At 41.8% G+C, this 25,545-nt stretch overlaps 1 protein-coding gene across 1 annotated transcript in view; it reads left to right on the forward strand.

Annotated features, from left to right (window-relative positions):
* Window positions 1-891: 891 nt before the first annotated feature.
* LOC307136881 (solute carrier family 22 member 4-like) overlaps window positions 892-25,545 on the forward strand; it is a 42,424-nt gene continuing 17,770 nt past the window's right edge. The window contains exons 1-6 of the mRNA XM_079834214.1: window positions 892-1,395; window positions 9,225-9,328; window positions 10,425-10,579; window positions 15,975-16,146; window positions 17,885-18,011; window positions 22,076-22,173. Coding sequence (XP_079690340.1) covers window positions 1,000-1,395; window positions 9,225-9,328; window positions 10,425-10,579; window positions 15,975-16,146; window positions 17,885-18,011; window positions 22,076-22,173 — 1,052 coding nt within the window. The 5' untranslated portion in view covers window positions 892-999. The remainder of the gene's footprint in view (window positions 1,396-9,224; window positions 9,329-10,424; window positions 10,580-15,974; window positions 16,147-17,884; window positions 18,012-22,075; window positions 22,174-25,545) is intronic.

Raw genomic sequence — 25,545 nt, forward strand, 5'->3', positions numbered from 1 at the left:
ATCCCAGATGGCAAACGTGAATATGCTCTTCTGTGATGTTAGAGATATAATTCACATTAACATCTTTTATGAATTCTATTGAGAAACCGTGAGAAAGAGTTGAGTCAAAGACTGAGAGTCAATGCTCCCAAATTATGAATTATTATTATGTTTTGAACGTATATGCTGTATAGTGTTTGTTGTCAAATTCAAATATTGGTTTGTTTTTAATGAAAAAAAAAAGTATTATTAATATTTTAGTTTGTCTTGTATGTTTTCTATTAGATCAGATAACATAAGCTGTGATATGCTCATGTTATGGCTATGTTGTCACGTTTCACTTCTTTCGGGGTAAATGAAGAAAAAAGTAAACACTGTATTAAAGAAACAAAACCACATTAAAACCATATAATTAGATATTTATTAATCAATATAAGTGATTTAAGTATAATATAGCCATTTGTGGGAATGTTATTCTTATATACTATATGTTGGAGATGTGAATGATAAGCTGTGTCTGCCGTTAAAGGATGAGCCGGGACTCTAATGTAAATAGCTTGGTTTTCAAAACACACTTGATTCACAACCAACAAATGGAAGAATTGATAAAGAATTGGTGCAGAGTTTGAACATGTATAAGATTGACTCCACCTCGGTGGAGAGCTATAGGAAAACTGTGTACAAATAATCTTTGTAATAAAATCTGGCATCAAAACGCCAAGAGTGATGTTTCACTCAAGGCGAGAGAAGAAACCCATTCATCTGAACACCAAACGGATTTACACAAACTGAGAAAGTCAAAAATGCTGCCCTATAATCCTCGCACGGAAACTCATGAATATTCATGAGAGCTGAAACTGAAGATCTGATAAACCGAGAATCTCGTAACACCGGATTTTTTTACACACTGATGGGAGGAGGCAAATTACTAATTACAGCCCTAAACCTCAACAGGGGTAAAATATGTGTAGTGTCTTAGATCCTTCCTCTCTCACTTTCCTCTGAAGTTCTGCGACTATCATGAACTCTCCAGACTACGATGACAGCACCGCGTTCCTGGGGGACTGGGGGCCTTTCCAAAGGACCGTGTTCGCTCTTCTGTGTTTGAGCATTGTTCCCAATGGCTTCACGGGGTTATCCATGGTCTTCATGGGCGATACACCCGCTCATCACTGCCTCATCCCCGCGGCTCTGAACATCACGGATGAATGGAGAAACGCGTCTCTCCCTCTGGAGGAGGAGGAGGACTCTCGCGTCAGGAAATGCTCCAGACTCCGACTGGACATCGTGAAGAACTATTCGGACACTGGTTTGCTCCCGTGGGTGGATGTGAATGTCTCGGATATTCCTCGAGAAGCCTGTATGGACGGCTGGGTGTATGATAAAGGAACGTACATCTCCACGATTGTCACAGAGGTTCGTTTTCTCCTTACTTCTGCAAAACCAGAGCCAGACTAGTGTGTTTATGTAGTATGCACAGATGTGTGGTAAGAGCAGGGCCGTAGCTGTGCCCCGGGGCATGGGCTGTTGCTGTGGGCTCTCTTGAAGCCGCGCACCGGTTCGTCTCCACCTGTCGTCCCGCTAGCGACGGGCCGGAGTAGGGCAGAAGTCACGCTGTTAGTTTTTCAAAGTTAGTTCAGTATAGACGCATCGCATGCCATTAGGTATTGAGTACAAAACGATTCAACATTTGCAGGGTTGCCAACTTTTAAGATCAGGTTGGAGTGAGATTTTCTTTTTGAGGGGCTGACGGTATACGACGGTATATCGTTTTCGATTTCAGTATCAATTCATAGCCTACTGTACATATAAGGAAATAAGGATATGTACGTTATTAACATTTTAAAATTTCACATTTAAAGAAATCTAGTGTTTGTTCATATCTAAATATTTATTAAAATGCAAAACTGCAATACTTTTTTGAGCAACTAGATTAGATACATGTATATTGATTAAAGAGCCATAAAGGCACCTATAGTGGGTAATGGCATTACAAATGGAAATTATTATTTTTCGAGCCACAAAATGACTCTAATTTGCCTCTTTGAATAAGAATTCTCTAATTTAACCTTAATTACTATACTAATTGTAATATAAATAAAAATATTAGAAGAAAAATATTTTAAGTGGTCATTAATGGACCATAATTATTGCACAAATAGTGTTTAGTACCAAAATATCTCAAAAGAACTAAAAATTTACAACATTTATTCAATTGAAAAATAGTTTAGGTGTATGGTCACATTTGACCATCAATGACTATGATTGTGACCAATTAGTAAGAAATACCTGAGGGCTAAATACAATAAAAAACATTAACATTAATGTTAACAATGTTGCATCTCCATCACTCTCCATTGTAAAACGATCCTGTATGGTTGACGTAATAATCAATAAACTTGCTGCAAACACCTGTAAAGTGGAGCTGTTGTGTCTCAAGCCATTAAAATGTAATGACACAGCACTAGAAGTATTGAGAGCTCCGTGAAGCACGTGACCGCGCGCGCCACCGGGAGACGAGAGAGCATGTCGCAACTCCGTTTTTCAACACTCTTGCTTTAACTGTTATGCCATATTAGCGCCAAAACGCTATTTATTGTTTGAATTTCGCATTAAAACTTAAAAAAAAATGTAAAAGCTTAGACTTTGTTTAATATCAAAAGCAGGTTTGGCAATTTGGCGTGAGGTTCAGTTGGGCAGCGTGAGAGCGTGAGACTGAGCCTGAAAGCGTGAGTATCACGCCAAATGCGTGAGAGTTGGCAACCCTGCATTTGCACATGTTTGTCACCGCTGTAAGAGTTTATGGAAACCGCGCAAACCCCTCGGTAAGTCCGCTAGTCGGAGTGTGAAAAGAAGAAATATGCAGACCGCTGGAATACAAAATCACTTGTTTTAGTTTGAGTCTGATTTGTGAAACTATCAATATCAGAAACAATCACATGCTATCATGTTTCAGTGTTTCTCATTGCTCTGTCCCATTTGTGTGTGTGTAATAATGTCATATGGTGATGTTCCAGTGAATAGCGGTCCAAGCCATGAGCTTATGTGTTTAAAGAATGGTCATCTAGCCAGGTCAGACAAGGTCTAGCCTTAAGGCTCAAATAGACTATTGTGATTTGTGAAAGGTTTCACAGTGCAGTTTGGGTCAGTTTACCCTTTCCTTAGCGCTTAAAGGGTTAGTTCACCCAAAAATGAAAATTCTGTCATTAATTACTCACCCTCATGTGGTTGGACACCCGTCAGACCTCCGTTCATCTTCAGAACACAAATTAAGATATTTTAGTGTAAAGCTGATGCTGAGAAAGGCTTCAGATAGGCCTCCATTGGCATTCAGTACATTTACACTCACAAGACCCATAAAAGGCACTAAAAACGTCGTTACAAAGTCCATCTCACCACAGTGACTCTACAATAACTTTACGATGCGACGACAATAGTTTTTGTGCGCAAAAAAAATTCAAAATAACACCTTTATCCAGCTTGTTCTTGTCTTCCGTGTGTGTCTCCACGACGCATGCGTGAGAATATGAGCAGATCCGGCGTTCGGACACATGACCCAGAAGAGATTTGTTTACAAGCAGAGGAAGACGTGCGTCTCTCAGCTGTTGAATTCTACATTGATCGTGCTTTAGGTCTCGCCGTAGTTCTCAAAATGGGGCTAAAGTGGCATTTCATGGATTCCCGAACGCCGGCGCTGCGTCATATTCTCACGCATGCGTCGTGGAGGCACACACGGAAGACAAGAACAAGTTGGATAAAGCTGTTATTTTGATTTTTTTTGCGCACAAAAAACTATTGTCGTCGCATCGTAAAATAGAGTCGACGCATCGTAAAAAAAGAGTCACTGTGGTGAGATGGACTTTGTAACAATGTTTTAAGTGCCTTTTATGGGTCTTGTGAGTGTAAATGTACTGAATGCCAATGGAGGCCTATCTGAAGCCTTTCTCAGCATCAGCTTTACACTAAAATATCTTCATTTGTGTCTGAAGATGAACGGAGGTCTGACGGGTGTCGAACGACATGAGGGTGAGTAATTAATGACAGAATTTTCATTTTTGGGTGAACTAACCCTTTAACTTCACTATTCTGATTTGTGAAAGGTTTCACAGTGCAGTTTGGGTCAGTTAACCCTTTCCTGAGCGCTTGACTTCACTATTCTGATTTGTGAAAGGTTTCACAGTGCAGTTTGGGTTAGTTAACCCTTTCCTGAACGCTTAACTTCCCTATTTTGATTTGTGAAAAGTTTCATAGTGCAGTTTGGGTCAGTTAACCCTTTCCTGAGCGCTTGACTTCACTATTCTGATTTGTGAAAGGTTTCACAGTGCAGTTTGGGTCAGTTAACCCTTTCCTGAGCGCTTGACTTCACTATTCTGATTTGTGAAAGGTTTCACAGTGCAGTTTGGGTCAGTTAACCCTTTCCTGAACGCTTAACTTCCCTATTTTGATTTGTGAAAAGTTTCATAGTGCAGTTTGGGTTAGTTAACGCTTTCCTGAGCACTTGACTTAACTATTCTGATTTGTGAAAGGTTTCACAGTGCAGTTTGGTCAGTTAACCCTTCCAGGGTCATGCACAGGGGTGTGGTCCGGTGGCTAGAGACTAGACATGTGCCGGTAAACGGTAATATGATATACCGCAATAATGAACATGCACAATATTGTTATCATGGGCACTTAAAAATACTGTGAATAATTATTTATTATGAATTTGTGGCGGGCAGCGAGGCCGAGGGACCGTGAGGGCGGGACGAGGCGGCGCTCATCAGGGAGGATGAGCGCCAGCTGCGCGCCGCAGCGATCTCGGCCCTTGCGGAGGAGTGAGGGACTATCAGGGCTTAATTTGAGCCGGAACACGCCGGAACATGTTCCGGCACCTCCGATGTTGGATCCGGAACCTTTTTTATTGAATCCGGCACCTCAAATGTCACTATTCAAATTAATCGTCTTAAAAAAAAAAAAAATACTATTTGTGTAGTGTTCAATGTTATTGTTTGTGTTCGTATTTATTCCCTATGAAAGTTCCATACATTTTTTTGTTTGAAGGGAAGGGGAGAGGGACGACGAAAGGTGAAGCACTTAAAGTGACACATGCTATTCGCGCTTGTTGTCGAGCCTTGAGATCGATGTTAGAAAAATGCACTGGACACGAGGTGTAGAGAAAGAAGCAGAATCGAGGCCGATCGAGGGCACTATCGATGCTGTATGGGCCGTTCTGGATAAATAGGATAACGACCTGATGTGTTTGTGTTGATTATTTGTGCATCATTAAAATAGCCTACTATATAGTTTTATATGAAATGTAGTAATATATATATATATATATATATATATATATATATATATATATATATATATATATATATATATATATATATATATATATATATATATATATATATATATATATATATATATATATATATATATATATTCTATATATACTATACTATATTCTACTTTTTTTTTCTTGGTTAATTTAATATTCCGAAAAATAACTGCTTGTGAAAACAATTCATGCAGTGTATTTTTTTACATTTCGCACCCGTGCAGTGCATGTTCTGAAATAAAAATAAAAATTGCCTTGAATAGGCTACATAGGCGGCCTTGTTTGTTTTGCGGTCTATTGACGCAATGCTCTTCTGATGCGAGCCGCGAGAAATCCCTGGTCTGTTGTAGAAAGGATACCATCCAATGCAACAAATATATTTAATGGCTAATGTATGCATAGGCCTATGCTGAGTTTAATTTATTTATGATTAGATGCGCTGCAGTTCACGCGCAATGCAACTGAACGCGGCGCACCGGTGCCTCCATTTCACGGTTATTATATTGTCTGTTATATTTGCTTTTTATTTATTAAATACAAGCAATTAGTTAATGCAACATTTACTAAAATTAATATACAATTTATACAAAACGAAATTCGTTTCAAAGAAAGGCTTTTTCTACAAAGCAAAATTTAATGAAAGTGATAAAAAAATAATGTCACCCGAATACATATATATATGCTATAGGCAGTGTAAAAAATGTTTTGTTCCGTTACCTCCAACCTGCGTTTTGAGTCGCCGGATCCACCCCCCCTCTGCGCTCCGGGATCTCCCACTTTACAAATTAAGCACTGGGGACTATAAAGGAGGAGCGACAACAGTGAGGGACGAGAGAGGACCAGGCCTGGACGTTTTTGTTATGTGCACGCTGCAGTCGTCCGCGAGGGGCTGCAGCCTTTTTGTTTTCATTTTGTGTTTGTGTGTGTGTAGGCGGCAGTCGACCGTGAGGGGCTGCCGCCGCCATTTTATTTTGATTAAATGTTTTGATTGTTCGCCGGTTCCCGCCTCCTTCTTCCCGTACAAACAACATTTACTACAGTGGTGCCGAAACCCGGGAGGAAGGAGGGACGCGCTGTCGAAGAGCCCTCGCAGCTGAGGGGGATCGCGGTGCCGCGGAGTTCGGGCAGCGCGGAGGAGAGAAGTCCGCGAGCGGCTGCCCGAAGCGGTGGTGCTGGAGCGGATGAAGGTCGGTGGGACGGAGAGCTCGCTGCCGTGCCCCTGGGTCGAGGTGGGGTGGCTGCCGTCCTAGAGGGAGCGCGGAGGAGTCACCGGCGTTCGCCGTGGGCCGAAGCCTGTATCCCTCCGCCGTGTAGGGGAGGGGCAGGGAGCGCGCGGGACTCGCTGCCGGCTGCCCTCGACAGGAGGAGCCACCGCCGGCCGCCAGGGGGCGGAGGAGCGTCGAGCCGTCCACCGGCCGTCCAGTACCACCGCATGGCACCGCGAAGAAGAACCTCTTGGCTGGCTGAGGACCGAGCGGCAGTGTGTCTGGGAACCGGACCAGAATTTTTTTTTTTTTCTTTCTCTCTTTTCTCCTCTCTCCACTCTCTCGTCCCTGTCGCTCCTCAGGTTCCTCTCTCCGTTCTCTCACCTCGCTGTTCTTACCCCCAGGTCCCGCGGCCGCCGTGATCGGCCCCCCCGGGGAGGGGGGGGGGGGGGGGAGTAGAGCGCAGACTCGGGAGTACCCCCCGGCCTGCGAAGGGCGTTGGGGGTATGTGGCGGGCAGCGAGGCCGAGGGACCGTGAGGGCGGGACGAGGCGGCGCTCATCAGGGAGGATGAGCGCCAGCTGCGCGCCGCAGCGATCTCGGCCCTTGCGGAGGAGTGAGGGACTATAAAGGAGGAGCGACAACAGTGAGGGACGAGAGAGGACCAGGCCTGGATTTTATGTTGAGTTTTATTTATATTTTGTTATGTGTTGCTGCAGTCGACCGTGAGGGGCTGCAGCTTTTTATTTTCATTGTGTTTGTTTGTATGTAGGCGGCAGTCGACCGTGAGGGGCTGTCGCCGCCATTTTATTTTGATTAAAAGTTTGTTTAATGTTCGCCGGTTCCCGCCTCCTTCTTCCCGTACAAACAACATTTACTACAGAATTATTCAAATTTTTAGAATGAATTTTAAGAATACTTTACCCATCAACCGTTTAAAATGAACAACACGTCAAAGAGGAATGAGCCGAGCACATGGCGGAATGAGTGAAGGAGGCGCTGAAGTGCACATTCACTCTCTGACAGCAGAGGGCGCTGACGGAACAGCAGAAATGCAGCCGTTTCCCCGCTCATCACATAACCTAATAACTAAAGACTTTAGGCTATTCATTTTCAAACTACATTTTACATTTTAATCTGGAATAAATTACATGCCCTAGATATTGTTTGAATATGTTCTGACTGTTGTTCAATCACACACTTTACAATAAGGCTCCATTATTTAACATTAGTTCATTAATTAACAATCTGACAATGAAAAATACTTCTAAAGCATGTATTAATCTGAGTTAAATGTACATTTCAGCATTTAATAACACATTATTAAAATCAAAAGTTGTAACTGTATTATTTAATGGAGCTGAACTAACACTAACAGTTGCTTTTTTTAACTAACATTATCAAAGAATAATAACTTCTGTAAAAATGTAGCTATTCGCTCTTTGTTAAAGCATTAACTGGTGAGACTTTATTGTAAATTGTTACGTGTCGTTCTTTATAATTCTTTAGCACTTTAATCTGTTTTAAATATTTGTTTACTTTATACATTTTTGTGTATTGTTTTATTGTATTTAAATGTTTGGTTCTTTTGTTATAAGAAAGTTATTAAACCTGTTATAATATGACAACACTTTTTTTGAAACTTATTTCAATATCGTGATAATACCGTATACCGTGATAAAAGCTTCAGTAATTAATCGCAACATGAAAATGCCTACTAGAGACACTGCCCCTCTGCCCTCATTGGCTGAGGTATTCCTCTCGCCCCCTCCCCTCTCCTCTCCTCCTTTCCCCCAACCTCCAGAGGATGCCCATAAAAGCTTTCTTTTTTTCACTGTGCTAAAGATCCACATATTCTGATAACCCGCTCTGTTTTCCAGCTCGCTCCCCAGAATTCTTATCAGAATTCCTTAGAATTCTTGTGTAATCAAATTATTGTACCTGTTTTTGTTCTATTTGGGCAGCAAAAATAGTTCCAAATAAAGATCAGAACAGAAACATAGCACATCTCACAGCAACACTCAACCTTGTTTCATTATTGAATGATTCAGAGTTCTGAAAAAATCGGTTGACTCAAAGATTCAATAACCCATTCATGAACAACTGCCTCATTTCTGAATGAATCAGTTTGAATGAATCATTTGAATGAATGACTCCATGACTCACTTGCTATGTCAGTCACCTGCCGCCACCTACTGGCAGGTTAGTTTCATGTATAAAAGTCTTTCGCCAACATTTCTTATTTGTCTATTAAAAGTTGTAATTTTTCAGTGTAAATGATTTAATTTGATTGGTAACAGCCCTATAGTGTCTTATTTTTACTGAATTTATTGATCAAATACAAAAAAACTAAAAAGAAAGATGAAACAACTTTAATAAGATTAGGAAAAAAACACCCTTTATAAAGGTTAAATATGTAAAAGCTAATTAGAACTCTGATTAGAATATCAGAGAGTCAGAATAAACAAAATCCATTTATTTTTGAGACAAGCACTTTTTTACTCAGACAAAAAAATCCATAAAGTTACTGTTATAGCCCTTGTGACAACTAGCCCCGGTCCTTTTCCTGTATTCTATCAGTGTCAGAATAATGTAAATCACTCCATTCAGTGGCTTTCATGGGTCAGACCTTAACTTATAACAACTTAACTTTGAAAATGTTTTTTGTTTTCCTTCTACAAATGGATATAATCACTTTAACATGCGTTTTTTGTTCAGTGGGATTTGGTGTGTTCTGATGACTGGAGAGTTCCATTGACCACCTCGCTCTTCTTCTCTGGTGTTCTGACCGGTTCTTTCATCTCTGGACAGATTGCTGACAGGTTAGAAAGCATCAAACCTTTTTTTCCCCCCACAAATCATATGTGAACATTATAATTGTTTGATGAAAAGCACAAAAATTGCATTTGGCAAAGAATTAGAATCCTGATTGATTGGGATTTCAGGATTGCAGTACGATTGCAAGTGTGATATTGTTTATGAACTGCTGTATTAAAGCAAGTCATTAGTGTTTGAAACTAAAACTGGCCATTTAGTTTGTATTTTTTTTCTCTGCCAAATGAAAATAGTTTCAAAAGAAGCAGAATCATCTGAAGGCCGGGCTGGGATTGGGTTTATTCAGGATAATTGGGACATTTCCCCGAGTCCCAATGGCAAAGATTTTACCTGAATTCACAGAATTAAGTAAATAATACATAAACAACATGTAGCCTTTAAATATTTCTCAATTAAAATGAAGAACAATGAAACATGTTAAACATTACATAGTTTACATTACATTACAAACAAAACATATAATTTTTTTTTTTTTTTTTTTTTTTTGGGATACCATTACTATCTTCATCATCATTATTTTTGTCATTTAAAATTAGTATTATTTATTGTATTTTGTTAATTTTCTTTTCTTTTTCTGGTTATGTCTGTTGTACTTTCCTACATGCTCCTTTGTTCATATATTTTTCCATCCTCACACCCAAGTACACTTACAGTTGCACACACACGAACACACACACACACAAACACACGCATATATACCCAAATCGTACTGACCATAATGTATGTTTTGTTGGTCTATGTAATGTTCATCTAATTTCTCATTTGTAAATATTGTACTTGTCTGTTTGCATAATAAAAAAATAAAAATAAAAAAATAAAAAAACATTACATAGGACAAGTGGCTGGTGTATTAGTTTGCATTTACACTTAATACCAATACTTAATACCATTGACGTATTGTATAGTATTTTTGTCCTGTCTGTTGCTATAGTTATCATTATGCATATTTTCCAAAATTTTATTCAAATTGTGAATCCAGTGGACTGTATACAGAAAGTGAGCAAAAAGCGCTCAGTCACTGCACTCTTGTAAAAACTGGAAAGTTGCCTATTGGAAATAAACTTGTTTCTTCTTGGTTTTCAGGTTTGGCAGGAAAATAGTGCTGTTTGTTACCATGGCGATTCAGACGGTATTCACCTTCATTCAAGTCTTCTCCCCATCTTGGTTGATTTTTTGCTTGTTGTTTTTCATTGCTGGAATGGGCCAGATTTCAAACTATTTGACAGCATTTGCTTTAGGTAAAGGCTTTTGATGTGCCGTGGTTTGTTTAGTGTACGCTTTATATTTGCCTTGAATAATCACAACTAATATTTACATTACTGTACTGTTTTCAGTCATACACCAGTCAGGCATAACATTATGAAGTGAATAACACTGATTATCTCTTCATCACGGCACTTGTTAGTGGGTGGGATATATTAGGCAGCAAGTGAACATTTTGTCCTCAGATTTGATGTGTTAGAAGCAGGAAAAATGGGCAAGCGTAAGGATTTGAGCGAGTTTGACAAGGGCCAGATTGTGACGGCTAGACGACTGGGTCAGAGCATCTCCAAAACTGCAGCTCTTGTGGGGTGTTCCCGGTCTACAGTGGTCAGTCTCTATCAGAAGTGCTCCAAGGAAGGACCAGTGGAGAACCGGCCACAGGGTCATGGAGGACCAGTGGAGAACCAGCCACAGGGTCATGGAGGACCAGTGGAGAACCGGCCACAGGGTCATGGAGGACCAGTGGAGAACCGGCCACAGGGTCATGAAGGACCAGTGGAGAACCAGCCACAGGGTCATGGAGGACCAGTGGAGAACCGGCCACAGGGTCATGGAGGACCAGTGGAGAACCGGCCACAGGGTCATGAAGGACCAGTGGAGAACAGGCCACAGGGTCATGGAGGACCAGTGGAGAACCGGCCACAGGGTCATGAAGGACCAGTGGAGAACCGGCCACAGGGTCATGGAGGACCAGTGGAGAACCGGCCACAGGGTCATGAAGGACCAGTGGAGAACCAGCCACAGGGTCATGGAGGACCAGTGGAGAACCGGCCACAGGGTCATGGAGGACCAGTGGAGAACCGGCCACAGGGTCATGGAGGACCAGTGGAGAACCGGCCACAGGGTCATGGAGGACCAGTGGAGAACCGGCCACAGGGTCATGAAGGACCAGTGGAGAACCGGCCACAGGGTCATGGAGGACCAGTGGAGAACCGGCCACAGGGTCATGAAGGACCAGTGGAGAACCGGCCACAGGGTCATGGAGGACCAGTGGAGAACCGGCCACAGGGTCATGAAGGACCAGTGGAGAACCGGCCACAGGGCATGGGCGGCCAAGGCTCATTGATGCACTTGGGGAGCGAAGGCTGGCCCGTGTGGTCCGATCAAACAGACAAGCTACTGGAGCTCAAACTGCTCAAGAAGTTAATGCTGGTAAATGGACTGCATTTATATAGCGCTTTTAACAGACCCATGGCCACCAAAGCGCTTTACATATTGCCTCACATTCACTCATTCATACACCAACAGCGGTGTCAGCCATGCAAAGCGCCATCCAGCTCATCGGGCGCAGCTGGGGTTAAGTGTCTTGCTCATGGACACCTCGACACTTGATCAGGTGGAACCGGGGATAGAACCACCAACCTTCCAGTTATTAGACAACCAAATATCAGCTTTGGAAGAGAGAATGCTGCCAAGGTAGGTGACGTGGTCCACGCTTTCCAGAGTGGTGTTTTCTACTTTGATGAAGGGCTGGAGTGATGGCTTGTTGGGTGGTGTTTGATACAGAACCAGAGTTTTCTTGATGTTCAAGGCCAGACCCAGGGCTCTGTATGCCTTGGTAAAGGCATTTAGGATGCCGTGGAGGTCTTAGGGGAGTGTGATGCAATAGCGTTATCATCAGCGTATTGCAGCTCCATGGTGGTGGTGTTCCTGACTTTACTCTTGGGTTTAAACCTGTTAAGTTTGAAGAGCCTACCGTCAGTCCTATAAAGTATTTGGATCCCCTGTGGCAACTCTTGGCCAAGAAGGTGAAGTATGTCTTCAATAAAGATAGCAAATAAAGATGTGGGTCCAATAATACATCCCTGTTTGACCCTAGTTTCTACAGTAAATGGATTCAGAGATTCAGAGAGATTCAGAGCCACTGTTGAGCACTGTGGCTGACACGGATGTATTTGGCATGACATCCATACTTTGATAGTATGCTCCACAGTGCCTGCTGATCCATGGAGTCAACGGCCTTTGCCAAGTCTATAAAGGCCATGTACAGAGGCAGTCCTTGTTCCCTTATCAGCCAAGAAATACAGGTCTGAGAAGTCATCCTACATCACAGGTAAGTTGTGTGATTTCCTGTGGTGGTAGGATTGATTGATTGATCCCATAGAAGGTAGAGATAGCCCTGGTGTTCCTGTCCAGGAAAATTTTACTGTAAGGGTAATGTTTAAATGCACAGTTACCTGACAAATATTTTTTGAGTACTCCCTCCAGTGCCAGGAAGACTCGTTTAGATCTGCTCTGACGGGTAAAACATCTAGAGAACGCCCTCTAGTTAGGCCAAGAAGATTTTTGTGCAAGGGTACTGTTTAAACACAGTTAACCTGACAAATATTTTTAAAGTAAACCAGACTCTCCATTTTTTTCTCCAATATATATATATATATATATATATATATATATATATATATATATATATATATATATATATATATATATATATATATATATATATATATATATATATATATTTTTTTTTTTTTTTTTTTTATTTATTTATTTATTTTTTTTTATTTATTTACTTGAGAATATTTTAATTCCATTTCTGTGTAAAGCACCTTGAATTGCCAATGTGTATGAAATACACAAATAAACTTTCCGTGCCTTGCCTTGTTCCCGACACTTTTCTTGTAGTTGGCGAGCAGAAAAGATCATGTCAGTTGTTCCCCTAGATGGACCGAAACCACACTGTGATTCAGGGAGTATCTCCTTAGATAGTGGTACCAGGCGGTTGACGAGGACACGAGCAAGGACTTTGCCAGTTGTTGACGAGAGCGAAATGCCTCTGTAGTTTCCGCATTCAGCCATGTCCCCTTTCTTGAATATGGTAACAATTTGGGCATCCCAGAGCTCTGAGGGGAGCTCTTCCCTTTCCCAGACCTTGATGAGTAGATGGTGGATGTGGTGCCAGAGCCTTGGTCCTCCTTCCTTTAAAATCTCAGCGGGGATCCCATTAGGACCAGTGGCCTTGTTGTTCCTGAGATTTTTGATGGCATTGTGAACCTCAGTTTCGGTAGGAGGTTCCCCCATGTCTTCTCTGATGGGACTCTGCGGGACATGGTCGGCGATGTCTGGTTCGGCTGAACTGTCACGTCACGGTTCGGAAGTTCTTGAAAGTGCTCCTTCCAACGTGCGTTGATGAAGTCATTGTCTTTCAGAAGAGTCTGTCCATCTTTTGGGTGCAGGGGATTTAAACCGCGGTGGCTAGGGCCATAGACTGCCTTAGTGGCGTTAAAGAAACCTCTGGTGTTACCTGAGTCTGCCAGACTCTGGAGTTCTGGAAACTTTTCTGTACACTAGTTGTTCTTGAGCTTCCTCACCAATCTCTGAACGTCAGCCTTGGCTCTAGAGTGTGCTGCCCTTTTGGCCTCTCATGTTATGTCATTTTGCCACACTCTGAAGGCTTTTCGTTTTCTAGAGATAAGTTTTTCTATCTCTGTATAATTTCCATCAAACCAGTCCTGATGTTTCCTGGACTGATATCCAAGGGTGGATTTACATGAGTCATGGATGGTGGATTTGAGAAGGCTCCAGTGCTCTTCGATGTTATCAGGATATTCTTCTTGCTGAAGACTTTTCTTGAGAGAGAGAGAGAGAGAGAGAGAGAGAGTCCTGAAGTAGTTGCTGGATGGGAGTTTCATTCAGGCTGTCAAGGTTCAGTCTTTGCCGGGTCTGCTTCTTTTGAATCATCCTCCTTTTTCAAGTTTGATGGACATTGTGGATCGGATGAGGCGGTGGTCTGTCCAGCAGTTGTCAGAGTCTATCATGGCCCTTGTGATGTGAACATCACAGCGGTCCCTGGCCCTTACAATTACATAATCAATAAGGTACCTTTTCCTTGGAGCGAGGGTGTCTCCAAGATGCCTTAAATTTGTTTTTCTGTCGATTGAGAGTATTGGTAATGACAAGCACTCCATTGGAGTTGATGTTGCCGATGCCCTCCTTGCCAATAGTGCCCTTCCAGAGGTGTTGGTCCCGGCCTACCCTAGCATTAAAGTCTCCAAGGAGGATGATCTTGTCCTCCCTGGGGATTTTTGACAGGGTTTCTTCCAGGCAGGCGTAAAAAGTTTCCACATCGGAGTCTAGGGTAGGGGCATAGGCCCATAGACCAACACCAGGCGGATTGTCATGAGGCGCTCACTGATCCCCACGGGAAGTTCGGAGAGGTGGTTAACAAGCTGGTTTTTGATGGCAAGTCCAACTCCATGGTTTCTAGCCTCATCGGCTGACTTTCCTTTCCAGAAGAAAGTGTAGCCACCTTTCTCCACCTTCAGCTGCCCTTCACCTACCTGTCGAGTTTCGGAGAGAGCAGCTATATCAATCCGGTATCTCTGCAGTTCTCTGGCTATGATAGCGGTTCGTCTCTCAGGTCTGTCACTGTCACTGAGTGTGCACATTCCAGGCTCCAAAATTGAATTTATTTTGTTTCTTACCGCAAATGGGGTGTTCCCTCTGGAGGCGGTAATCCAGTCGGGAGGTTTGAGGCAGGCTATTTTTAGGGCATCTTTTCTAGCCCCTTCCCCATGTGGGGTAAGCAGAGTGGATCCTAAATAGGACTGCTTAGTCATGTGTGTAGCTGCCGAAGAGCTCTTCTGCCTCGTTCCAAGAGCCCAGCGACAGATTCTGACTCCCAGGCTACACAACCCTGCCCCCGTCGCCACTTGCTGGTCGCCATAGGCTTTTATCCAGGGTGGTAGGGTGGATTCCCTTTGTGGAGGACGACTGTGCGTGGCGGTATTTAACGTGTGGAGGCCATTGTGATGCTCCCCTTAAGGCAGCCATCATCCTCCGCTTGTTCCGACATTGAGGTCTTTTGACGTGTTTTTTTTAGGCGTGTGCTCCCTTAGCCTTTGCCTCTATAGGCTACCCCAGAAGGCAATGGGACTATTTACCAATAGCTGGGTCTGTGGTTGTCGGGTGCCAGGACATGTCCACTGCTTGGTGGGCATGCACACTGTGTACCGACAGGAGGAGACTTACGCACTCGGCTCCTTTTTTTACCCTTGCACAAGGGCTAGTCGGTAAACGTAGCTGTAAGCAGAGGGTAGCGAGCAGAAGTAGCATGCTGCATGCATTATCTACTAAACTACAAGCACTACTATCCCAGTACTACTGCACTGACACATCACGCACACCCTGTGTAAAACACACACACCAAACAACATAATTTTAGGAAGGTGCTCATAATGTTATGCCTGATCGGTGTATAACAGCTAATTATTGAAAATGATGACTGGCAGCACATTTGCTCTACTAACACATTTTAAGAATGAGTTTAAAAACAAACGCATGTTTTTGTCTCAGAATCATTCTCAATAATTCAGAGTGTAGATCCTGGATTAAACTACTATTCTTTATGAAATGTCCTTTTTCTAGGAATGGAAATATTTAGCCCATCCGTTCGTGACATCTACTCCACTCTGGGTGTGTGTCTTTTCTTCTCTATCGGGTATATGATGCTTCCGCTGGCTTCCTACTTCCTGCGAGACTGGAGAATGCTGCTGCTGGCCCTCACCGTCCCTGGGTTCTTCTGCATGCCCCTTTGGTGGTAGGTCTTTTCTATAAGTTAAAGTTTGTATAATCTGATTATACTTTGATCTTCCATCAAGAGTTTAGAACTCGCAGTTCGGTTTAAAGCTCTCCGGCCTCTCTGACTGGCCCATGTGGATGTTGCAGATTTGAGTCTGTGACTCTACACTCTTAGGCTGATTTTACACTGGCACTGGATCTTCATGTGATCTCTCATCTATCAGAACTTTACTAGCGAGACGCTGGTTTGCTTTATCCAGCTGAGAAACATAGTTTGCTTATCATCTGACTGCACAATCACAGAATATGACACAGCTCTTGTTTTAAAGCTAAACACTGGAATTAATAATTCACTGGCCGCAAGTCTCTATTCTCTCTGCCATCTCTGATGATGTGATTAGCCTGGTCGTTTGAATTAATTCACTTACCGGATCAATGAACTAAAAACATTCCCGGTTTAGCGGCTTAAAATGATCCGATCGCAAACAGAGAAGCGGAATCTAGTTAAAGGGTTAGAATAGAAATGTGCGCCTACCGGGGTTACAGGTTCTTGCACCATTGTAGATGCTCAGTGTGATAAACTCCTGACTCGAAGACTCGATGACACTGTTTATTGTTTGTTCTGGTTAGCTCACAGTACAGTAACAAATGTTAGAGACCTTATTAAGCCTTTATGTTGTTTATTGGCTCTACCAGAACAGGGGTCCGTTCTTCATACCTCGCTTAATACATCTGAGATGATTTGACAGATCCCAGATCTTTTAATCGTGATAACTGATCTCTGGCTAATTTGGTTCTTCAAACGAATTTGCGGATTGGATTAACAAATCTGGATTAAGTTATCTAAAATTACTGCGCGTTCTTGTATTCCCTGAAGAGGGCAGATGCATCGATACTACAAACCACGATCATCACTGCAGCAATTGGCTGACGACAAGACAGCAACGTAATGATATCATATAATTAAAAAAGACACCTGGCAAAAAACTTGACAAATAAAAAAAAACAAACAAAAAACACACATTTCAAGAGAACGGCCAAACGACCAAACCAACATAAAAGTTATAAAAGATAAATTAAATGTGCACTGTTTTTTTTTCAACATGATTCCCAATTATTGATTCAATTTGAAGCAGATTTTTTACGTGACTGCATTAATTAAAGTTTCTTAAAAGGGTCAAGACCAATTTATTGTAATGTTGTGATCCACTGGAGGCAAGCTTAGATGAACCCAAGTGCAGTTTATTTAACATAAATCAAAATGCAAAACAAACAAAGATGGACATGGACATGGAAATATGCAATCTAATCTTGTTTACATTAAATAAACGGACCCCTGATGTTGATTATCTCCTCATATTCTCCATTGTTGCGGCTCCTCTCTTCCCAGTCTGTCAGTAACGCTCTGTTTAGTTCCTGTCTCTATGAAGCCCCTCCTCCTGAAAAGCACACAGTGCTCTGATTGGTCGGCTGGAGCGGTGTGTTGTGATTGGTGTTTGGGAAATGTCCCGCCCCTTACCATAACAGTTTCAACACACGACTAACGAACTCAACCAGACCCCACATCATTATGCTGCCCATTAATTATTATAATGAGGAATATTGTGACGTGTGTTCCTGAAGAAACTCAAGATTACAATGGAGACTACATGGAACTTTCAGGGAGTTCCATGGTGTATAGGACCATAATAGGACCTATTGAATTTAATTTAATTTTAAATTTGCGAGGATAATGAAGGATCTGTTGCTGTTTGCAGGTTTATTCCAGAGTCTCCGCGATGGCTGCTGTCTCAGGGGAGGGTTGAGGAGGCCGAGGCCATTCTGAGAAAGGCTGCCAAGATGAACGGCGTTAAGGCCCCTGATGTCATTTTTCCCCAGCATCAGGTGAAATCCACATTTCACCACATTTGTCATTTAACATTTACAATGTTAAGTTATAATTTCTCTGCTGTGTGGTGTAGCAGAAGCGCAGCTGTGAGAAGAGTTTGCTGCTGAACCTACTGTATTTTTACTGCATGTCACAAATGCACTACAAGCCTTAGTTACCAGCACAGTTTGTGCAATATAAGCTTTTATGACGGCACGTATGTATACACTGTAACAGAGTTAATTACTTAACCATTGACTGAATAAGATGTTGGACAGGCACACAAACACAACTTCAGTCAGGACCATTTCTGTCTGATTATAATGATAAATAATGAGAATTTGTTCTGGTCAAGCTGGCCCATCTGAGTGGGGACAGCAGCGAATCAAACCTAACCACTGGCTTAGATAGATCAATAGCAGACTAACTTTGAGATGCAATGTCATATAGCTGTGACACAAGTAAGACGAGGCATAAAAACATATGCAGTCATAGTAACACGCATTCAACTGGCAATTTCTACTTAGTATGGAAACATTTGAATGCCTTGACTTACTGATATAACAGTGCATTGGCTTCAATATTATACTGGGCTTCAATCCATTTCTTAATTATGATCAGAGGATGCTACCCAGCAACAGTATTTACTGTAACCCTCATTATAATTGCATCTACCATAATATCAGTTATCAACTCTTAGAATCAAGCATTTAATTATACCACTGAACAGACTTTTTCTAAATCCAAAGTTCATAATCCAGATAAGTAATCACAATCACTAATCTAGTTCAGGTGTATGATTAAGCCAGTGAGGAGAATTACATGCCAATAAACAACACATCTCTCATGATACTTGCACAACATTAAAAGTGCTTTTTACAACTCCATGAAAACAACAACAGCAGTGTGTTTTTGATTCATTAGAAGGTGCAATGAAATGGTTATAGCGACAGATATTATTTTCAAATTGTGCTTTGAAGTTTAAAAGTCTTCCTTGCATGTGAATGTGGAAGAAAATTTTCAGAAAATAGAACAAAGTGAGTTATAATGACTCAAAGACAAAGTTCTTCCTTTGTTCCCCCTTTGTGAGGGGATACTCTTATTTTCTGTGGATGTTATTTGTTAGTGAGCTAAATTTAACCAGGAATAAAAAGTCATTGAAATTATAAGTGAAAGCAATGTCATCTTAAACAAGTAATTGGCAGTTCCACTGGGTTTGACGGTATCAGGTGTATTGTATTTCATTGCTCTAGGACAGAGGTCGGCATGCATGCCAACACTGGCACATGTGTTGGGTAATCTCTGGCATGTGAGCAAACGCAAGCGAGGTGTATGTAATCAAGCGGCAAGCTAAGTGTCAATCATCTTTGACGATAGTAGTCCTGACAGAATTGTGTGAGAATTAAACTGTACAAGTCAATGAATAAACCATTGATAAACCATTCGCGCGACCACAAGTTACTGACTGACAGCTTAGAGCTCGTTCCGCTGTGGCTACATACACCCATGTTTGGGTTAAATATGGACAAACCCAACCGTTGGGTTTAAAATTTAATTACAATTTTTAAACCAATGGTTAGGTTTGTCTATATTTGACAAACAACATGGGCTGAAACTAGGGCTGTCAATCGATTAAAATATTTAATCACGATTAATCGCATGATTTTTCATGAGTTAACTCGCGATTAATCGCTGCTTACTCGCACATTTTTATCAGTCCTAAATATACCTTAAATTAATATGTTTCAAGTTTTTAATACTCTAATCAACATGGGTATGGACACATATGCATGCTTTATGCAAATGTATGTTTATTATTAGTGAAACCATACTCGACAGAGCATGAAGACTAGACTTATCAAAGGTCATAGATGTTTTTAAAAGAACTTGTTCATGCCTCTTAAAGGGTTAGTTCACCAAAAAATGAAAATTCTGTCATTAATTACTTACCCTCATGTCGTTGGACACCTGTAAGACCCATATTCAGAACACAAATGAAGATATTTTAGTTGAAATCCGATGGCTCAGAAAGGCCTCCATTGGCTCAACTTTACACTCTCAAGACCCTTAAAAGACACTAAAGACGTCGTTACAAAGTCCATCTCACTACAGCGGCTCTACAATAACTTTATGAAGAGATGAGAATAGTTTTTGTGCGCAAAAAAACCCTAAATAACGACTTATATAGTGATGACCGATTTCAAAACACAGCATCTTGAAGCTTTGAAGCGTTATGAATCAGTGAGTCGATTCAGTGGTTTGGATCGCCAAAGTCACATGATTTCAGCAGTTTGGCGGTTTGACACGCGATCCGAATCATGATTCGACTCACTGATTCATAACGTTTCGAAGCTTCATGATGCAGTGTTTTGAAATCGGTCATCACTTTATAAGTTGTTATTTAGGGTTTTTTTGTGCACAAAAACTATTCTGGTCGATTCATAAAATTATTGTAGTCTTTAGTACCTTTCATGGGTTTTGAGAGTGTAAAGTACATTGTGCCAACGGAGGCCTTTCAGAGCCATCAGATTTCAACTAAAAGATCTTAATTTGTGTTCCGAAGATTAACGGAGGTCTGACGGGTGTCCAACGACATGAGGGTAAGTCATTAATGACAGAATTTTCATTTTTGGGTGAACTAACCCTTTAAGCCTAGCGTAAAAATTCAGAATAAGCAGTGATTTTTTTCATTTTAAAAATAGAAATAAAGGGCGTTTTTACACTGGCAGTTTAGTTCAGAACGGGGCACAGTTCGTATGAAAAATTGGTAATGTGAAAGCTGTCATGCGGACCTGGAAGCGCACCAGGGTACCACACCATACCTGGAGGAGGTTGTAACGAGTAGGAATATAGTGTGGCCCCTTTAAGAGCTGCGTGCTCCCTGTTGAACTGCCTGCGTTTTGTGTGTGTGCGCACTGGGCTTCAAGCACTCCCATGTGTGCGGATTATTTTCTGTTGCTCACATTTAGTTATTTGGTTTTATTTAGTAACGCTGTGGACGGAATAGAGTTTGTGACGCACTCTTGTGAGAGTTTCACAGGGAATAAAGTGCGAGCTGTTTAATGTCAATCGCCTCCGTGTTTACATTAACTCTCCAGTTAAATGTGCTATCCCTATTTTTTTCATCCGGACACGTTACAAGGTGCTCTGAGTTCGGTTGCACTCGTTTCACATGAACAGTGTGAGAAACACGGACTTTAGAGCGTTCTTGTTCAGAAAGGTAACCTGCACATTCGTTTTAGCCGATGGTAATGTATTTAGTTCAATAAAACACATGTACTGTAAGTGGTGATGGTGTTAATGATTTACCTCGGATATGAGGGAGAGTGAGCTTGCAGTGTATTCGTGCATCGCGCTCGGACTTGGACTGCAGCAAAAACGCCCTTTTCTTTTATTTCGACCAGGAGTCTAATAAAAGTTCAACAGAAAAAATGTTAGCTTATGTAGGCTATATAACGTCACTTGTTTCAGAATAGTAATGTTAATGTTAACCCTTTTCTTTCCCTATTTCTGTTTGCTGCTGCATCCTTTACGTCTATGGCTGCTCTCAATTTCTCCAACTACGGGCTAGGCCACGGATCAAACAGAAAATGTGCGCTGCGTTAATAAAAGTAGTGCCGTTAAAATTAATTTGCGTTAATGCATTATTAACGCGTTCATTTTGACAGCCCTAGTTGAAACAATTCAGCATTTTTAGAGTGTAGTCAATGCTATAAATTTTGGAGATATTCAACCAAGTATATTGAGTTATAATAAACATTCCACACACAAAATGACTGTGATACATGTGGAAACCCCGTTCATGTGTACCTGGTCACTTCACATGCTTTCTCTGATCGGATAGCTTTCCAATCATTAAAAGACCGAAAGAGAGGGCATTTTTTTCACATTTTAGGTGAGGTTGTGGCAGTGTTTAACTCGAAAACTTAAAAATGGCACTTCATGACAAAAGGGTTCCCGATCCCTGGTCTAGGATGTTGTTATGACAGTTCACATAAGGATGCTTTTATATTGTTTTAGCTGTGGATGTCTTTTGCTAACTTTTGCTAAAAAACTTTTTTTTGTGACACGTGCGCTGCAGTCAATGGAAAATGCTGGAAGTTTGAAGACCTTCAGTCTCTGTGACCTGGTGAAGACCACCAACATCCGCTGCATTACCTTCCTGCTGTGCCTGGTCTGGTGAGAGCTCTTGCATGTATTTAAAATAGACATGGGCTGCGTCCAAAATCATATTCTTCCTTCTTATCACTTCCTATTACTAATACTAATAGTGGTGAATGTAGTACATCCAGATTACATTCATAATATATAGAACAATTTTTAGCGGCTGCAAAATAAGTACCTACTCAAGAGAGTATGCAATTTTGGACGCAGCCATTATCTGGTTCAAGATGTGGATTAGTGCATATATTCAGTACATCGAATATATATATACGTATATATCCATAGCTGTTTTTACTTGTAGTCATTATCCTATACACTGGGCTCCAGACGTCAGAGACCACTAGGGAAATTTCTTCTCTTGTGCCTTTTTTAATTTGCTGTAAAATTTGTCTTTACCACACTCTTAGAAAAAAAGGTTCTGTGATGTTCTAAAGAGAACCCTAGGGTTCTTGACTTAATTTTAGTCAAACTGAAATTGCCTGGTTAATTAATGTATTATGGATCATTCACGAGCAAGGATCACGCCACAACCATGAATGAGTGGGGGCATCATCAGTTAAATGTAGGCAGAGTGATTAGGATCCCCCAATACAACCTGAAAGGGAAGAGAAAAGGGGATAGTAAAGATGGATGGATGTGAGAGAGAGGGGAAGGGAGGGTTTGAGAGAACGAGACAAACAGTACTGTAAGGGGCGGCCCAATATAAGAAGGTTTTGAGAAGTCAGGTGACTGGTTGAGGCGTGGCCCCGCTCCTGAACCTCAGTTAACTAGTTAACTCCATTAAAACGAAACAAAGTTAAAATGACATCTTGACCAATCAGCGTGTTCTACAGAAGGAAATGAGAGATATAAGGATCCATCCCAGACAGCAACATAGTGTCTGCCCAGATCCGACCCACATCTTGTATGTGTGTATTCCACGTGTACCAGATGCGGGCTGACACTATGCTGCTGTCTGGGATCTGAGTGTGTGCCCATGCGAGGCAGAGGAGACACAAACCTCTCCATCTTTGGCTTTTGCTGCGACAAGATCACGGCCAAAGTGCGCAGAATCTAACACATCATCAATTAAATTCTTTACAGATATAGGCTACCTCTTGTTGAACGTGCGAGGCCCCAAGTAGTTGAATTACTTATAAGCCATCGAGAAGGCCATTTAGCCCCTCATAGAGTCTGAATGGTTGGAGACCTTGTGTTGTACGATGGGTCACTGGTAAACATGGTCGGAGGAACTTCCGAGCTCTTTAAGGAGGTAGATGTATCAGCCCACGTGTCCAAAATGCACTTCGCAAGGTCAATGAGAATGGCAGCTGTGAAATACGAAGAGTACCATCCATTGGCCAGTCACTAGCCATTGGCCCGATTCCAAGCACTGCAATCAGTAGCCGTAACTTTCTGGAATGGTGGAAGTGGGATTCCATTGGCGCAGCATGTGAGCAGAAGTGCGGGGTTTGCCGCTGCGGAAACTGCCATCCAGGTGGGAAAGAAATGACTCAAGCTGAGGAGAACTCGAAATAGTAAGACAGGAACTCACTTACATCATGGAGGACAACCACAGCAAGGAGCTGCATTGGCTATAACTTGCATGCTTGGTTATAAGACCCAGCTTCCTTGCCAAATAACAGGTATGCAGTTGGGGCTACGTTTCAGAGAATTGAAAAACAACTAGCCAAAGAACCTGAATGGGTTTAAGCGCTCAAGTGCAGGACATGCTTGACAGAGGGGCTGCAGTAAAGTTATCTGAAAACACTAACTGGAGCGGGCCTGTGTGGTACTTAAGCCTTATTGCTCCTAATCCTCACTCAGTCACAACCCCAGTGTGGCTTGTTTGGAACAGCAGCCAAAGATTTAGAGGCGTCAGTATGAACAACCTGTTACTGAAAGGCCCAGACTTAATCAGATACATGCTGTCCTGTTAAGATTCGGGAACGTAGTGTATGCCACATTAGGAGACATAAAAAAGATGTACAATTCAGTTTGGTTGGAAGACCGTTAAATGCATCTGCACCAATTTCTTTGGTGAGACTCTGGGGATGAAGAGCTAAGTGAATATGCAGTCACACTGGTCAATATTGGAGACAAACCAGCAGGGTATGCATGAAACTGGCAATTTGCCATCCTTTTTTTACCTTGAAGAGCGCAGAGTGCTCTAGTATGACAGCTATGTTGATGGCATTCTCACATCCCACAACGACAATTATGGTTTTACCAAACCAAATGCGTGATGATGACAAAAAGGCACTTGGTTGGGGCTATGACATGGAAAAAGACATGCTCCATGTTATGACGTCAATCAATTTTTCAAAGAGAAGAAAGAAAATGCAACTTGTTCAAGAGCAAGAGCAAGTCAGAGCCCAAACACCTAATCCACTGACACGTAGGGAGTTGTTGAGTCAGGTGTCGGGGGCGTACAATCCAGTAGGCCTAGGAACTCTAGCCAAGCAGAAAGGAGCAGTTCTTGTTCGAAGAGCTTTCAAAGAGGTAAAGGATGGAAGGGTTCCCGGCAATAAGACTTGGGACATTGCCCTCTCAAGCTCTTTGAGAAGTACATCCACCTTGGCCAAATGAAATTTACTAGAGCTATAACTTCCTATAACTGATAGAAGCGAAAATGCTTATGGTGCTGTAATGTACCTCTGTCACATGCCTGTCCTGTCTTGTGCTGCACATGGGTGTTTTGTTATTTTGTCTAACGTCTTCCTTACCCCGTGATTCCGGTTGGTATGTTTCTGTTAGTTAGTTTTGTTATTTCTGGTTATGTTTTCCCCCTCGTGGGTTTTGTTCTGTGCTTGTGTTTAGTTTGTTCAGGGTTCCCGCGGGGTCTTAAAAAGTCTTAAAATGTCTAAAATTTAGGCCAGATTTTCACCTGAGGTCTTAAATTTAATTTAGTTAGGTCTTAAAAAAAGTGTTATCCTCGTACATTTCCAGAAATTTCCAGAAATGCTGGCTGCAGAAAGTTAAATTAACGTTACACTGTAGCAAAAAAGTATCGAATCGCGAAAGCGGAGCTCTAGAGTCTTTGCTGCGCCGCCCTCAGAGCGTTCGTTCAGTGTGTTGTAGTTCTTTCTGGGGGTGTTGGTACACGTACTCGGTGATAAAACTACAAATCCCGTGATAAATGCAATTACCTGCCCGCAAAATACGTCTACGTTGTATTTTTCTGGACAGAATGAGGCAGACATGCATTGTTTTATATTATTCTAAACAGTGATAAAGTCTGCACTCAATCAGCACTGCATACCTTATTATTATGACAATAGTGAAGGCTTGAAGAACTCAAATACACTATAGCTTGATGCAGTCGTGTTTATTGTCTTCGTTTCATCAGTCAAAGCGTTTCTATCTTCAGTTTATCCTACATCGCTAGCTTCACATTAGGGCTAAGGA

This window comes from Gobio gobio (genome assembly GCF_949357685.1).
Source record: "Gobio gobio genome assembly, chromosome: 14".
Classification (NCBI taxonomy): domain Eukaryota; kingdom Metazoa; phylum Chordata; class Actinopteri; order Cypriniformes; family Gobionidae; genus Gobio; species Gobio gobio.